At 48.8% G+C, this 15,634-nt stretch overlaps 1 protein-coding gene across 1 annotated transcript in view; it reads left to right on the top strand.

The window, feature by feature from the left end:
* Nucleotides 1–9,675, top strand: part of Otop1 (otopetrin 1) — a 28,303-nt gene extending 18,628 nt beyond the window's left edge. The window contains exons 3-6 of the mRNA XM_051200365.1: nucleotides 1,385–1,443; nucleotides 4,751–4,881; nucleotides 6,503–7,410; nucleotides 9,472–9,675. Of these exons, the coding sequence (XP_051056322.1) occupies nucleotides 1,385–1,443; nucleotides 4,751–4,881; nucleotides 6,503–7,410; nucleotides 9,472–9,642 (1,269 nt within the window). The 3' untranslated portion in view covers nucleotides 9,643–9,675. The remainder of the gene's footprint in view (nucleotides 1–1,384; nucleotides 1,444–4,750; nucleotides 4,882–6,502; nucleotides 7,411–9,471) is intronic.
* Nucleotides 9,676–15,634: the final 5,959 nt, after the last annotated feature.

The following is a 15,634-nucleotide window of genomic DNA, read 5'->3' as shown; positions in this document are numbered from 1 at the left end:
CTGATCTCCAAAATGGCTGTATGAGTTTGCACTCCCACCAGCAGTGGAGGAGTGTTCCACTATCTCCACATCCTCTCCAACATAAGTCATCACTGGTGTTTCTAATTTTAGCCATTCTGGCAGGGGTAAGATGGTATCTCAAAGTTGTTTTGATTTGCATTTCCCTGATAGCTAAGGATGTGGAGCATTTTCTTAAGTGTCTTTCAGCCTTTTTGATTTCCTCCATTGCACAGCTACCATTCTTACACAGCTCAGGTCCACCCGCTTAGGGATGGCACTGCTTACAGAGGACTGGGGTCTCCTACATCAATTAGCAATCAGTAAAAAACGCCTCACAAACATAGCTACAGGTCAATCTGATGAAGGTCATTCGTCCACGGAGGTTCCTCTTCCCATGTGACTCTGGGTTGTGTCAAGTTGTGACATCTGAAGCTAACTATGACACCATCTATTTTTATATTTTGAAACAGATTTCTTATTGGTTTAGGGCTTGGCAATCCAGTTAGGTTATTTGCTCAGTGAGCCGTAGGGATTCAGCTGTTATGTGGCTTCAAGGGATAGGACTCAGGTCCTTAGGCTGGCACAAAAAGTACTTTACTGAGTGAGCTATCTCCTGTGTGATATATTTCTTTTTTATTTTAGCCTCCCTTGACCCAAATTTCCAATATTTAAGACCGTGTTTACCCATTGACAATTTTACATATGTGTATAATACACTCTGGTCCCATCCATCTTTCTATTCTCTGATCCCTCTCCCACCCACACTAACACACCCCTCCTCCACCAAGTCCCCTCCCAGTTTCATGTCTTTTTATTTTGGTTTGGTCATTGCTTTATTTAACCAGGGCCAGCCATGTGAGCTCTGGAACCTGAAACACTCCTGGTCCCGAGCATTCAGATCCACAGGGAGTCTCCTTCTCCCTCACACTGTTAACGATGTCATGGCCAGGGGCTGGGAAGCATATGTGAGAGTCAAAAGGAGCCCGATCCAAACCAATCCTGCTCTTCACTGAAAGTACTCAGCCCTTGCTTTCTGGACACTGGTGCACAGTAGCTATTCACTGGGAAATTATTGGATAAAACCTGACAAGTATGACTGAAAAACAAGTTAGTGGGTTTCATGACAAACAGACTGATGCCCACACGCCTATCTCCGAGCAGACATCCTCAATCAATTGCAGCACAGCTCCATCCACAGCAGACACTCGTAATTGATTGCAGCACTCCTTCCACCTGGCTACTCACAGGATCACTATTCCCACTGTAGAGTGGCTCTGCTGAGGACAGTCATCTGCTTCACCACCCCCCCCCCTCGCTCCCGTCACTTCTCAAGTGTGCAAACAGAATAGCAGTTGCCCACTAATGTGTTTTCCTTTATTTCTAGGTCTATTTTCTCTGGGGCCATGCTAAGGATATTATCCTGTCTTTCAAAACATTGGAAAGGTAAAACATCGCTGTACATCTCAGTTGGTATTTGTTTAGATTAAATGTTAGAAGAATCCAGACTCAGAACTGGCATCCAGCTGGGGTTAGAAGCCCTGGGAGCAGGTTCCTGCTCCACCCTGAAAGCAACACCCTTCTAGAACTTCAGTTCCTTCCAAGCCATTCCTGGAAGACAAGGATGTGGGTGGGAACTCTGCTGTCACCACCCACTTCCCTTTCACGTCCCTCCGTTTACTCGCCTGTGAGGTGGGGGCAGTGAGGTGGCCCACCTCTGAGGATAAGTGTTGCAAAGTGCATGGCCTGTGTCCATCGAGGGTTGGACCTGCCACCAGTTCTCCCTGGTTGTGATGCGGCCAGAAGGAAGAGGTGAACACTGCAAGGGCAGGTAAATATGGGTGGATTGAGAACGAGCCCTTGCTCTATGGAAAGATCTGGTATTGCACACCATTTCCTTGGGGGAATCAATTCCTCCCTTCCAGCATTCGAGGTGACTACTGGCTTTGAGAAGATTAGTTGATGTGTGACCACTGGGTAGAACGGCTTCAACAGACTGCAGATGTAGAGACCGTCTATTGCCAAGGACATCGTTTGTGTCTCCAGTTTGCACAGGGCTCGGGGCCAGGTGCTGTGGGATGGGTGGTGATGATACTGAGGTGTCCTTGGCTGTGTGAGTTGTCATCCATCGTGTGGCCCAGACAGTGGCCTTGGCAGTGATCTTTAACCTTGGGGTCAGCAATACCAGAAGGCCCACCTCCTGGTCAAGATGGGCAGGGGCTGAAGTATGCTCAACTGGTTCCCGCAAGGGCATGGGTAGTCCCTGAGATCCAGAGCCTCCAGAAGCCATCACTGATAATTCTTAGTGGCTCTTGGTAGAGTGATTATCTAGCATGCATGGTCCTGGGCTCAACCCCTAGCACTGAATAAACCAGGCATAAAGGTGCTTGTCTGTAACCTCAGACTCAGAAATCAGAGACAGGCGAGTCAAGGGGTCAAGGGTCACCCTTGGCTATGTAGGGCTACTGAGATTGAGACCAGTCTAGGCAAAGGCTTCCATGGCCACTATCTGGTCTCTACCCACTTCAATATGAGGGTATGCTTTCCTGTCTGTTAATGTGTTGAACAAGATGACAAACATTTTGAATTTCTGTCTCTTAGATTTCAGATGTCAACTTCTTTAGAAAAAGTGGACGATGAGCAAGTCTCAAGCATATGTCATGACCGAGGCTAGAGTTGAATCTAGGGTGCTCCTCTAGGGAGGGCTGGCCTCGCTTGAGGCGAGCCCCACAGCTCCCAGTTGTTATGCTGGCAGTTGTGGTAACATCCTGCATGAGCAGTATGATCGCCTCTAACTCGACATCTCTTTTGTCGGTGGCCCTGGAGGGTTTCTCCCAGGTAGGGGATTACCCCTTTTGGGATGTCACCCATCTCTTTCCCCAGACATGCACTTGAGTGGGAACACAGGTCTTCAAACATCGTAGGAAGCCCAAATGGATACCAGAGATGACTCCCAGGATGCATCCTATCACTGGACTGGTTGAACAGGCACTAAGTGTGGGGAGGGCCTCAGGCTTAGGACATGACGCTTGCCCTTACCGTGAAGGACTTTTCTCAAATTGGCCTTGGAAGGCCATGGTTCTCAGGGTGGTTCATGGCCAAACAGCATGACCCTTGGTGACCTCACGCTGCTTCTGTGGCTCCAGCAGGCTCAGGATTGGGCACTCCTGCATTGAGCAGGGACAGGGGAAACAGAAGGGCAGCTGTGTGCACCGTAATAAAAAGAAAGCCACCTGCCACAGGTAATGGCATTGTCTGGTCTGTGAAAGGCTGTATAGAGAAAGCCGGCTGTGAGTGGTAGCTACAGTGCAGGCACAGGGCCAGGCCAATGGACAGACACCCGTGTTCTCTTTTATTTCCCCCCCTGCATTAGCTCTGGTAGTTGGGCAGATGCCAAGATGGCCATATCACACAACAAGGTACTGCCTGCCCTGGTTCTTGGGATGCCTGGGCTCAGCTGGAGTAGATGCTCATGGGAGAGGCAGGAAGGACTGGGACAAAGATGTTCTTGTTTTCCCATAAGTCAATCATGGATAGGTGGTCTCTAAGATGGACAACAGAGCACACATGGCTATCTCTGGGTAAGACAAGGCAGTACCCACAGCAGCCTTTAGACTTTCCTCCCTAGTATACTGCTGGATGCCTCTCTCAGACAGCCAGCTGCTGTGTCTGTAGAGTGCCCAGAAGCTACCCTAAGTGGATACAACTGCAGACTGCAACCACAGTAAGATGTAGGGAATTCACAGCAGGCAGGGACCACATGGAGACCATGTGTCCTTCTCTAGAATCCAGTGTCCACCCTTGCATGTGCCCTCTTCCTGATCAGACAGCGTGGTTTAGAGGCTAAGATTCTTCCCACTAATCCAGCAAGGCCACTTACTCTGGGCGTGGCAGTGGAGGAATTTCTGAGCCTGGTGTCATCTGGAGCAGGCCTCTTCTGTGTTTACACTCTGCTGTCCTTGATGGCTTCATCCCATGCTGGTTGGCTCATGGTTACAAGATGATGGCCACAACCTCAGCCTTCATGTCCTCACTCAAGACTGTTAAAGGAGACAATGTTGAAAGGAAAAGGTGTCCATAAACAGGCTCTTATAATTCTTTTATTGATAGGTGGGAAAGTGGAGGAATGGACAGTGATAAATTTCTGGGTTAGCTACATGGCATCTCTTTGTTCAAAATTCCCACCTACCTAAATTATGCCTGTCCATTTGCCAAAACAACTTTATTCATCAACCAATAAAAACAACACATATTTACAGCATACAAAAAAAAAAAAAAAAACTCTCCTACATCAGGGGTTCATAAACGGGCTTTTATAATTCTTTGATTGGCAGGCGGGAAAACAGAAGAAATGGACAGCCATGATTTCTGGGTAGGTCAATCAACAGCGAGGACATACCTGCTGTCCACAGTCCACCTGGCCCTTCTGTCTCCTTCATTGTTCTTTCTTTGTTTCCCCTTTGGAGAAAGAGTGGATTTTGGGCGTGCTTGCTTGCCTTTAGTAAATTTTCTTCCCCGTATCCCAGCTCCCAAGATGCATTGTCTTTCATGTCCCACAGACAAGGAGTTGAAGATGGGCAAGTTCAAGGTGAAGGCAGAATGCCCAGATGCGAAGACTCTCAGCCAGCTGGACCAGCCGCTGAGGGAGGAGAATCGTGTGTGTGCACATGCGTAAGATGTTTCAGTCTTACCCATGGGCCCCGCACATTTCCGGGGCCGCTCCAGAGAAGGTGTCTGATATTTGTGCTTTCAGGTTCGGGGTGATCCACTCAGTGTTCACAAATCTGCTGCTGTGGGCCAACAGCGTCCTGAATGAGTCGAAGCACCAATTGAATGAGCACAAGGAACGGCTTATCACCCTGGGCTTCGGCAACATCACCATAGGTGAGGACGCCTTTCCCTGCTGGACCATCCAAGTCCCTGGGAAGCCACCCGGGCAGATAGACCCTACTGTGGACTGTTTTTCTAACTCCACAGGCCTTCATTCTGACTCCCCAAGGCAGTAATTATAGACCTCACCTGACTTGGGCATGCAGAGACCCAGGGTTATCATTTGAGTATCCGTCTCTCGCAGCCCATTGGCTGGAGATCTCTGTGCCTATTTTCCACTGTGGAAGATTGGTGGTTTTCTCTGTTGGTGTTTTAATTAGGACCCTTTCAGCAAATCCTTCTTCTGAGAGGTTGGCCTAGGAAGTTCTCAGCTTGCCTTTGTGCGTGGGAAGGTTTTTAGCTGTCTGCATTTGGCCCATTATTGCAGCTCATCTTTAATTTTCCCTTACTCTGCTGGGGAGACAGCCTGGGGTGGGGGTTAGCCCTCACGTCTTCTCCGGGAGTTCTTGAGCATGTATGGCTTCACCACATCTGTATGAGAACATCTGGACTGAGAAGAAGGCAGGTGGAGCACAGTGCACCAGGAAGTGGAGGACTTGAGTTTGGGTCTTGCTTTCATCAGGTGTCAGCTGTGAGGCCTTTGTAGGCTATCCAACCTCTCTGGGCCTGCCTTTCCTCTTTGTCAAATAACTCTGTGCTTTCAAAGACCCTTCCAGCTGCAGCCATCTGTGAGTGGGGCTGGGTAGATATGGGACTATGTCAAGCTACATGAGTGACTTTTACCCTCTGTGGGAAGGGATGTCTTTGGCATCAATCCCTCTTGGTAACAATAGCAGTCACAGCAGTGACAGTTTCATAATAGAAGCCAACTTTTATTAGGCACTGCCTGGCTTTTATTAGGCACGTGCTGACTACCAGGCAGGGCTCTAAGTATTTTACAAGGCTCATTAACTCTGGCCTGGCCTTCCTCTGAGGTGGGCAGTATTAACTATTAATGGGTAGATTGTGCCACTGAAAAGTGATGCGTCTGAGGTTGCACAGCCATCAAGAGATTAAAAGTCCTTGACCATCTCATACCATTTTAGTGGCATTTAGATGTAGGCTTTTCCTAATCGGGGCATTTCCCACAGAGCCTTGACAAACACAAACATAACACACACACACACACACACACACACACACAGGCACCATAGTCAAGAGAAAATTAGATCTCATAAGGAAGCAAGAGCCAGAAGAAACCCCTGCCCTCTTCCCACCAGAGAGAATTGGCACTACCCTTCTGGTTTATACACTGTCGGATCTTTCCTCTGTTTATGAATCAACCTCTCACTGTCACCCTCCTCTCTTACACAGGGGTGTGACAGTCTTAGTCCCCTTTAGCAGCCTACTTTTAAAGTCAGTGGTAGCTCTGGACCATCTTCATGTGGTGATTAGTAAATCTCTACTACGTTATTTATAATAACATCTGTACACTAACCTGCAGATAAAACATGGCTGATGCCATTCTGGGGGCAAATTGGAGCTTCTTTTTCTATGTAGCCATGGCATTAAACATGGTGTTAAACACAGTGCATATGCACTTTGGGTCTAGTAGAGAGGACCAGGCTGATGAGCTTGCTAGTCTCCTTCATGCCTGTTCTGATGGCTGTTTTCTGTCCTCTGCCTACTGCCCTAGTTTTGGATGACCACACACCACAGTGTAACTGCACACCACCTGCCCTCTGTTCTGCGCTCTCCCATGGAATCTACTATCTGTATCCCTTCAACATTGAGTACCAGATCCTGGCCTCCACCATGCTCTATGTGCTATGGAAGAACATCGGGCGCAGGGTGGACAACTCCCGGCACCAGAAGATGCAGTGTAGATTCGATGGGGTCCTGGTGGGCTCGGTACTGGGCCTGACAGTGCTGGCTGCCACCATCACGGTGGTTGTGGTGTACATGATCCACATCGGGCGCTCCAAGTCCAAGAGCGAATCGGCGCTCATCCTGTTCTATTTGTATGCTATCATCGTGCTGCTGCTCATGGGGGCCGCTGGGCTGGTAGGAAGCTGGATTTACAGGGTGGATGAGAAATCCCTGGACGAGTCCAAGAACCCTGCACGCAAGCTGGATGCGGACCTCTTGGTGGCCACAGCCTCGGGCTCATGGCTCCTCTCCTGGGGCTCCATTCTGGCCATCGCCTGTGCTGAGACCCGCCCGACATACACCTGGTATAATCTGCCCTACTCAGTCTTGGTGATCATGGAGAAGTATGTCCAGAACCTATTCATCATCGAGTCCGTGCACCGTGAGCCGGAGGGAGTACCCGAGGATGTGCGCACTCTGCGCGTGGTCACTGTCTGTAGCGGTGAAGCCGCCACACTGGCTGCATCCAGTCTCGGGAGCCAGGGGTTGGCTCGGGATGCATCGCCTGCAGTCAATGGGAATCTGTGTCTGCAGCAGGAATGCGGTAAAGAGGACCAGGAGGCTGGCTGGGAAGGGGCTGTGGGCACAGCCCGATGTCCGGACTTCCTGCAGGGTGGAGTCAAGAGGAGGCTTCTCAGAAACATCACGGCCTTTCTGTTCCTTTGCAACATCTCGGTAATCTTCAGCAACCTTCTGTTACAACCTCCCCCCCCCATGTGTGTGTGTGTGTGTGTGTGTGTGTGTGTGTGTGTACAAGTGTGTGGAGGACAGAATCTTCCTCACTCGATTCTCTACCCTGTTTTTGTGAGCCAGCACCCATCACTGAATCCTGTGCTGTTAGTTGGTTAGGTTAGACTAGCTAGCTAGTGAATCCACGAGACCTCCTATCTCCACCGCAGCCCCTCAGCTCTGGCCATGCCACCCAGCCAGGCTTTCTATGTGGTCTTCATGCTTACCCAGCAGGCACTTTCCCGTTGACCAGCTTCCTAGTCCTAAGTATTCAAATCAACCAATATTGTCCTCACCTTTTCCCAACAAGGCACAGGGGCTGTGATAAAAATAAGAAATCTCCTCTGGCAAATGAGTGGAGACTGACCGCTGGGTTAGAATGGGGAGGGCCACTGTGATAGCCATACATAGCACAGAGATGGCCTGGGTGGGTGGAGTTGGGGACTCATAGAAGGGCTGCGGGTGTCTCACAGGGACAGGGTGGTGGAGTGATGTGAGAGGGACAGAGGGAAAACACAGATGACACTGGGAGCTTAGAGCAAGCGTGGGGGGGGGGATGGGAAAGGCAGGGTCAGTCTGAGATGTGCTCCGAACACTCACGTGGCCAGTGGAAAATATATGCTGGCGTTCCAATAGTGGCTCCAATTCGGGGTTTAGGTGGAGGCAAAGGCCTCCTTCAGCTGGTGCTTACGGCCAAGGCTGGGGTGACAGCCCTAGGAGACATGTGCAGGGGGAAGGGAAGGGGACCCCTGAAGAGTGAGCAAACGAGGAGTTAGAAGGGGGACTGTTGATGGGGAAAGCTCCGAGATGGAAGGGAGAAGCCCAGGAAGCGGATATACACTGGAGAGAGTCCTGTGTGGAGATGAAAAAGAAGGCAGCATGTATAAGTCACTTGCTGCCTCGTAAGAAATAACCCCACACGTGGAAATTTAAAATCACAGGTGTTTATCATGTAGCTTCTCCAGGTGGTGAACCCAAGAGCTCATGATTCCAGCCTGGCTGTAGGCTGTTGGCTGTGAGACTTCTCTTTGGAGATTTGAATTCAGCCCCTTTGTAGGTTGTTGGACAGAAGACAGGAGTTCCTTGCAGCTGCTGGCCTGGAACCACCCTCTGTCTTTGTAGGGCAGCCCAGATAGAGGGTGACTGCTCTGGCCTGGGAGGCAGAGCAATTGACACATGCAATGAGTCAGAGAAGGGGCCCAGGGCCATGGAGGTGGCCCTGGCAACCTAGGGAGCGGTCAGGGGGAAGGAAGAGGGGAAGAGGCTCGAAGGATGTGGGGATAGTCATTTCTGTGACATCCTCTCATCAGCGCCCTCTAGAGTTAAGTTACAGACGAGAAAGCTGAGTCGGGGTGGAATGGAGAGAAACCTACGAATCTGTGTCTGAGTGCAAAGTGAGGGGTGGAGAGCATTGGTGAAGACTCATAGATTTGTGGGTTCCTCTGGAGGTGAGGAATGCTGTACCATCACCCTGGCCATTGCGACTCAGGCTGGGTCAGCATCTGTGGTACCTGGGATTTGAGTGGGGCCCCCGGTGTCTTGAAAGCTTCTAACCAGAGTCAGTTTTTTGGCACCATGACAGAATGCTTGCAGTAAACCGATTCAGAGAGGAAAAGGGTGATTTGGATTCACACTTTTGAAGGTTTCAATCCATGGTTGGCTGGTTCTTTTGCCTTCACACCTGTGACAGACTCTCGTGGTGGAAATGTAGCAGAGCGTGGCTTACTTCCCCAGCAGCAAAGAGAGGACAGGTCTGGGGACAAGATATGTCTGTTAGGGCGACCCACAGTGGCCTACCTTCTTCAGTTTCTCACCTTGTAATGGCCCATCCAGCTATGACTCTATCGTGGCTTAGCCCACAGATGAAGTTAGTTCCCAAGTGACCTGGGACCAGGCCTGTGACGCTTGCACCTTGGGGGTATTGTCAGTGAACCTGGAGCAGAAGGTTGCATCTCTTGGCACAATTCCTGGTGAAATGGTGATGGAAGGCTGCCTGTTCTCTTTCAGCTCTGGATCCCCCCTGCCTTTGGCTGCCGCCCCGAGTATGACAACGGATTGGAGGAGATTGTCTTTGGCTTTGAACCTTGGATAATCGTGGTCAACCTGGCCATGCCCTTCTCTATTTTCTACCGGATGCACGCAGCTGCTGCCCTCTTTGAGGTCTATTGTAAGATCTAGCTTGGGTCCTCATGAAAGGAGAAGGGACACTGGGACAAGCCACCTGGGAAGGGCTGGGCTGAGCAAACACTGTCCGACAAAAGCTAAAAGGAGGCCTTTTGTCTGCTTGACAGTGTGGAGGTGCCCTCGTCCTGGGTGAGAGTGAACAGTTAGATCAACTGCACAGGGTGGCTGGAGCCTGCCCCTGGTCAGCCAATTCCAATTGGATCCAAAATGACTTGAGCTCCCTTTGGCTGAGACCCCGTGTTTTAGAAGAAGGCGACCCAAGTTTGAGGGGTGGGAATGATGGGGTTTTTCATAGCATGCATTTCCTGTCTGTAATTTATGTGAGTGTGTACAACTTTTTCCTGTCCATCTGTGTAGCAATCAATTAAAAAAATTTTTTTTTCCTTCTCAGGGCTACTAAGTTTAGAAACAAATGCACTTTAGTTTGTAGTTTAATTTTTGAGCTGGCCTAGTTTTGGGCAATATTACTTTGAGTTAACTGCATGGGAATGCATATCTAGATTAATGCAAACATATGGCATTAACTAAAATTTTGGCTCATTTTTATTTGTGATCATTTTGAAGTATAAAAAAATAAACATTGCTGTTCTCTTGTTTTGCTGCATCTAACTCCAGATAATTATGTAGAAAATCTGCCCACTTTGGAACAGGAAAAATTACCCACATTGCATTGTTAACAGTTACTTTGAATGTTATGCCCTATCTTTTGGCTGTGAGGTGTGTAGAATATTTTTTTTTATTGTCGTACCCACCAGTGATAACCTGGCATTTCTAATTCTTTCCCTCATGCTTTACTACTTGACAATACGATGACACCTTTTCCTGTACTGTCAAAAACTCTTTACAAACATCACTTTACTGCTGTTGGCTTTTTATCAAGCAAGTGCACCACACTTAACTTCCTTTGCCTCTGTTGGTTTTAAAGTGCTCATAATGTTGCTTTCCTAATTGGCCCTGCAAAAATCAACCATGTTTGTAAAACATTCCTTTTATTTAAAGTTGCTTCTTAAGAGAGATGGCTGGCCTTCCGTGTACATTGGTCCACATCTGCATCCAGCCAACTTGGGAGGATGTTTTTAAGAGCTGGGCCAGGGAGGTAGCTTGCTGCTCTCAAAGAGGACCAGAGTTTGGTTCCCTGAGTGGCATCAGTTGGTTTACAACTGCTTGTAATTGTAGCTCCAGAGGAGCTGACATCCTTTTATGGCCTCCAAGGGTACCTGCACTCACATGCAAGGGTGTACTTCCGCCACCCAACAAATAGAAATAAAATAAAGCTTCAGAAAAGGAATCGCCTCTTACAGTTTTTTTTTTTAAAATGTGGCGTTTGCCTTGGTGTGTGTGTGTGTGTGGGGGGGTCTTGTACCCTAGCTAGGATCTACCCAAGGATGGTCTTTGACTTCTGATTCGCTTGTCCCCACCTCCCAAGTGGCAGGGTTTCAGGCTTGAACTGCCATGTCTGGTTTAATGCGATTCTGGGGAAATGAACGTCATGTACCACCTGAGTGAGCCATATCTCTAAGACTCTTCTTAGAATTTTTAAATGCCCTAGAGATGATCTGAAGCCTGCAAGAGGAGATACACAGGCTGTATGTTACCTGTTGCTAAGGGACTTGAGCACCTATGCGTTCAGGTAGCAACATAGATCTCTGGGACCAGTTTCCTATGGACAGCAAGGGACATCAGGAAGCTACTCTCAAAGCTTGTGAACTTTTGGTCGGGGGAGGGGGTGTTCAGACAGGGTTTCTTTGTAGCTTTGGAGCCTGTCCTGGAACTCACTCTGTAGACCAGGCTGGCCTTGAACTCACAGAGATCCACCTGTCCCTGCCTCCCGAGTTTTGGGATTAAAGGCATGTGCCACCACTGCCAGGCTGCTTGTAACATTTTTGTCTCCTAAGGAATACTGAAACTGGGGGGTAAGTCTTTAGATGGCATTTACAGAGCTATTTTGAAACTGTAATGACGTGAGTGTACTGATGGTAAATACCAGTGTGAACACAGTTACATCGGAGTGGGTTGTTTTTTGACAGGCAATGGTGTCGGAAGCTGTCTTTGTAGGGCTGCAAAGGTAGCCCCACCTCAGATTCAGGTCTGTTGTTATTTAGAATAAGACAGCCAAACATCCTACTGTAGTCACACCTTTGGCCTTTAGGGCTTATGACTTGCTGAGGACAGCTTTGAACTCTCTGTCCTTGTGCCAAAATGGAGGGCAGCCATCTTTATGGGCACTGACACAATGGAGGCATCATGGATTTTGTTTGTTTTCCCTGAACGAGAAAAACTGTTTTTTTTTGGGGGGGGCGCTTTAAAAAATAGGCATATATTCCAAAAACCAAAAGATATTTAGATCATTTTCCTTGTAGAACACTGGTTCTCAGCCCAGGGTCTTGGCCCCCAGAGGACATATGGTGACATCTGCAGACATGTTTAGTTGCTCTCAATGTGGGAGCTGCTGTCATCCAGTGGTAGAGACCAGGGGCACTTCTGAACATCCTACAATACAGAAGAGAGCTGACCCTGAAGAACCTTCTGGTCTCAAACAGCAGTGGTACACTGAGGTTGAGAAATCACGATGCAGGCACAGTGGCTATTAACTTGGGAGTTCCCAGGTACCTGCTAGTAAGTACAAACACATGTACACCTGCACAAGCACACACACACACACACACACACACACACACACACTGAGGCGCCCCAAACAAGGGCCATTCTTATATGCATTGAACTTGGATGTAATCACTGTTTTTCTTAACTCTACATGTTTCTCAGCCATTTCCCAATCCCCATGGCCCCGGTCCTTACCCTTTACCCTGCATGGGCATCACCTTGGGACTTCACAGTGACCCCTGCCCTCCTGGCTGGAAGTCCAGATGCAGTGAGTCTGGAGTGGCTGAGGCCTGCCCTTTCATCAGTGTCTTGTTAACCCCTCCCCCACAGAAGCATCTGCTTTGGAGCCTGTCGTGTAATTCATTACTGTTAAGGCTCTTACTGGCTCTGCTCTCGTGGTGTTGGGATATAATTAAGGGGGACTTTGGAGACCATTTCCTGGAGACTCATACCTAATGCTTACTACAGAGTCAGTATTTTTTTTTTTTTTTTTTTAGGAGACTTTAAATCTAAGCTTTGATTTACACCACTCTATTTGGTCCTCTATGACTTAGGACATTCTGGCACATCCAGGAATTTTCTTTTGCTGTTGCCATCCCAAACTGCACCATGGAGAACACTTTAATTTCTGAGTCTGTGGATTTTCCCAGAGCCTGTTTTACGGCCCAGCAATCAAAGTATGAGAATGCACTTTGAATTTTGGTTGACATGAACTTGACCTCTCTTCTAGGCCTCCAGTCAGCTGGAGGCCTCAGTTTCTGGATTTAGGCTTCTGCCAAGAAGAGGGAGGGAGCCATAACATTGGACCCTACTAACTGGGCTGTAATAAGAATGACCCGGTTTGAGCTTGGCCAAGTCAGCACAACCTCGTTGGGCTCAGAGTCTTTTAGTGGTGACCATTACAAGGAGTAACCCACCTTGCCCCAACAGCAGACTGAGCTGTGGTTCCCATCTGCTAGCCATCAGGATTTCTGCCTTAACTTTGGCCAAGGGAAAGCTTGTTTTCTTCATGCTGGGGCAATTCGCTAAAGCCAACGATATCCAAACTGTAAGTTCTCTGTGCTAAAATAAAGGGAAGGCAAATTAAGGCAGGGATGGATGGATTTCCCACGCATCTGACTGGCAAGACTTGGCAAGACACATTGGTCTCATTTCTGTTACCATGGTAGAATATGATATCTCTGAGTCTGGGTATCTATTGAGAAAAGAGGTTTACTTATTTCATAGTTTTGGAGATTGTAAGTCCAATCAGCATGGGTGGGCTCCGGTCCCATCTGGTGAAGGCCCTGGGGCACGGCATTGTGGGCAGATCAAGGAGGAGGTATCAGGACAGGACAAGGAGTCTGAGGGAAGGGAAGGCCAAGCTTCCTCTTACAGAAGTGCTCTGACGAAGACTAACTCTGTCCTATAAGAACTGGTTTAATCCTCCCGAGGGCATGTCCTCAGTGACTCAATCTCTTCCCACTAGACTCCGCCTTCAGAAGTCCCATCATATCTCACCGTCACCACCGCGAGGACAGAGCCTCTGACACACGAGTCCTTGGGGGATACCCTATGTCTGGGTCAAAGCAGTGTGGAAGAAAGAGGACCCATGGTGGCTGTGGATGAGAGATGAACTGGTAAGAACCAGCCTGAGTAGCTGCTGGCAATAGCTGGGGAATGAGGCTGGAAGTGCTCGTTTCAAAGACTGGGCACGTCCAGACCTCTAGAGGCTCTTAAGACCCGCTCAGCGGTGACCAAGTGTTTACAGCAACATCGCCTGAAATAGGGCAAAGTGGAGAGCATCTTGGACGTTCGTCAGGAGTGTGGATACAGTGTGGACAGCTCCCACAGTGGGGTACCCTCCCCCCCGGGTGTGAAAGAGGATGGCTCAGAACTCTGCGTTTCAATGTGGACCATCCTCAAACAATGTTCAAGGAAAAATACATAGCACAGAAGTATGGACAACATGAAATTACCCACAAGGTGCTTAGAAACAGTCAGGGCAGTCCCAGACACACTAATGCTCTGGGAGACAATGTGTGGTCAGAAGTACAGACAGATTAGGAAAGAAGACCAAGCTCAGTGTGGTGAGCAGCATGGGGATGGATGGAGACCACGGTTCAAGTACATTCAGTGCCTCAAATATCCCCCCCCCCCTCTGAGACAGGGTTTCTCTATGTATCCCTGGCTGTCCTGGAACTTGCTCTGTAGGCCAGGATGGCCTCAAACTCACAGAGATCTTTCTGCCTCCCCCTCCTGAGTCCTGGGATTAAAGAAAGGTGTGCGCCACCACAACCCAGCATATTTTCACTCTTAAGCAAGGAAATCATACAGAGGCATCCATTATGTTTCCCTTGGTACTTTTTATATGCATGTGATGTCTTGTAGTAAAAACATCTAAAGAATAAGAAAGAAATTAGACAAAGCTACCCCAGGAGGTTTTCAACGCTCATCCATGGCGGTTGAGAGGTGGACTTTCAAGCCAGGTGTGCTCTGGTCCCCAAGGTAGTAGGTCCTCCACCCCCCACCCCCATGCCCACCCCGAAGCGAGATAGCTCAATGCTGGTAGTGAGATAGCTCAGTGCTGGTTACCGTTATCACACGACTCAGTCCCCCAGAGAGAACCATGTGCTCATCATCAGACCTGACACTGATTTCTTTTCTCATTCTTCACTGTGGACACACACGTGCCAGGGCAGCCTCTTACTGTAATGGGTCCCTCAATGTCATCTGCTGACATCTTAATCCCAACGTGATGATCTGGGGAGACAGAGCCTTTGGCAGGAGGGAGGGCCTAATTTTACTTTCATTGTCATGATAACATACTCAGACACAACTTGGGAGAGAGGGAGTTGATTTTAACTCACAGTTCCAGTTTGTAAGTCCATAACAGAGAAGTCGATGCAGCAGGAATGTACAACAACCACTCACATCACATTCATATCAGAAGCAGAAGAAAATGAATGCCTGTCCAGTTGCTTGCTGGCGCTCAGCTTGATTTCTATACTCATGCAGTCCAGGAGCCTTTCCCTAGGGAATGGTGCCTCCCACAGTGGGCAGGGTCTGCCTATATCAGTCAATTTAATTGCCCCCCCCCACAGAAGCAACATGTTTTGGAGAATCTCTCATTGAGACTCTTCCATGGTGGTTCTAAATTGAGTCAGGTTGACAATTAAAGCCAACCATCACAGATCCACCAGCAAACATTCAGACCTTGGGGGAGGGCACCAGGAGAAGTCTGGCCACCTGTAACTTGGGAAAGAGATCTCACCAGGGTACAAGAGTAAGCTGGCTCTCTGAGAGCTAGGGCATCCAATCTCAAGACAGTGGCTGGCCAGCCCCCCAGTTTGTGATGTTCTATTTCGGTTCCTGAGCTGATGAGGCTCTTATGTCAGGGCCA

The sequence above is a fragment of the Phodopus roborovskii genome, unplaced genomic scaffold, assembly GCF_943737965.1.
Source record: "Phodopus roborovskii unplaced genomic scaffold, PHOROB, whole genome shotgun sequence".
NCBI lineage: Eukaryota > Metazoa > Chordata > Mammalia > Rodentia > Cricetidae > Phodopus > Phodopus roborovskii.
This window is presented reverse-complemented; position numbering and strand designations above follow the sequence as displayed.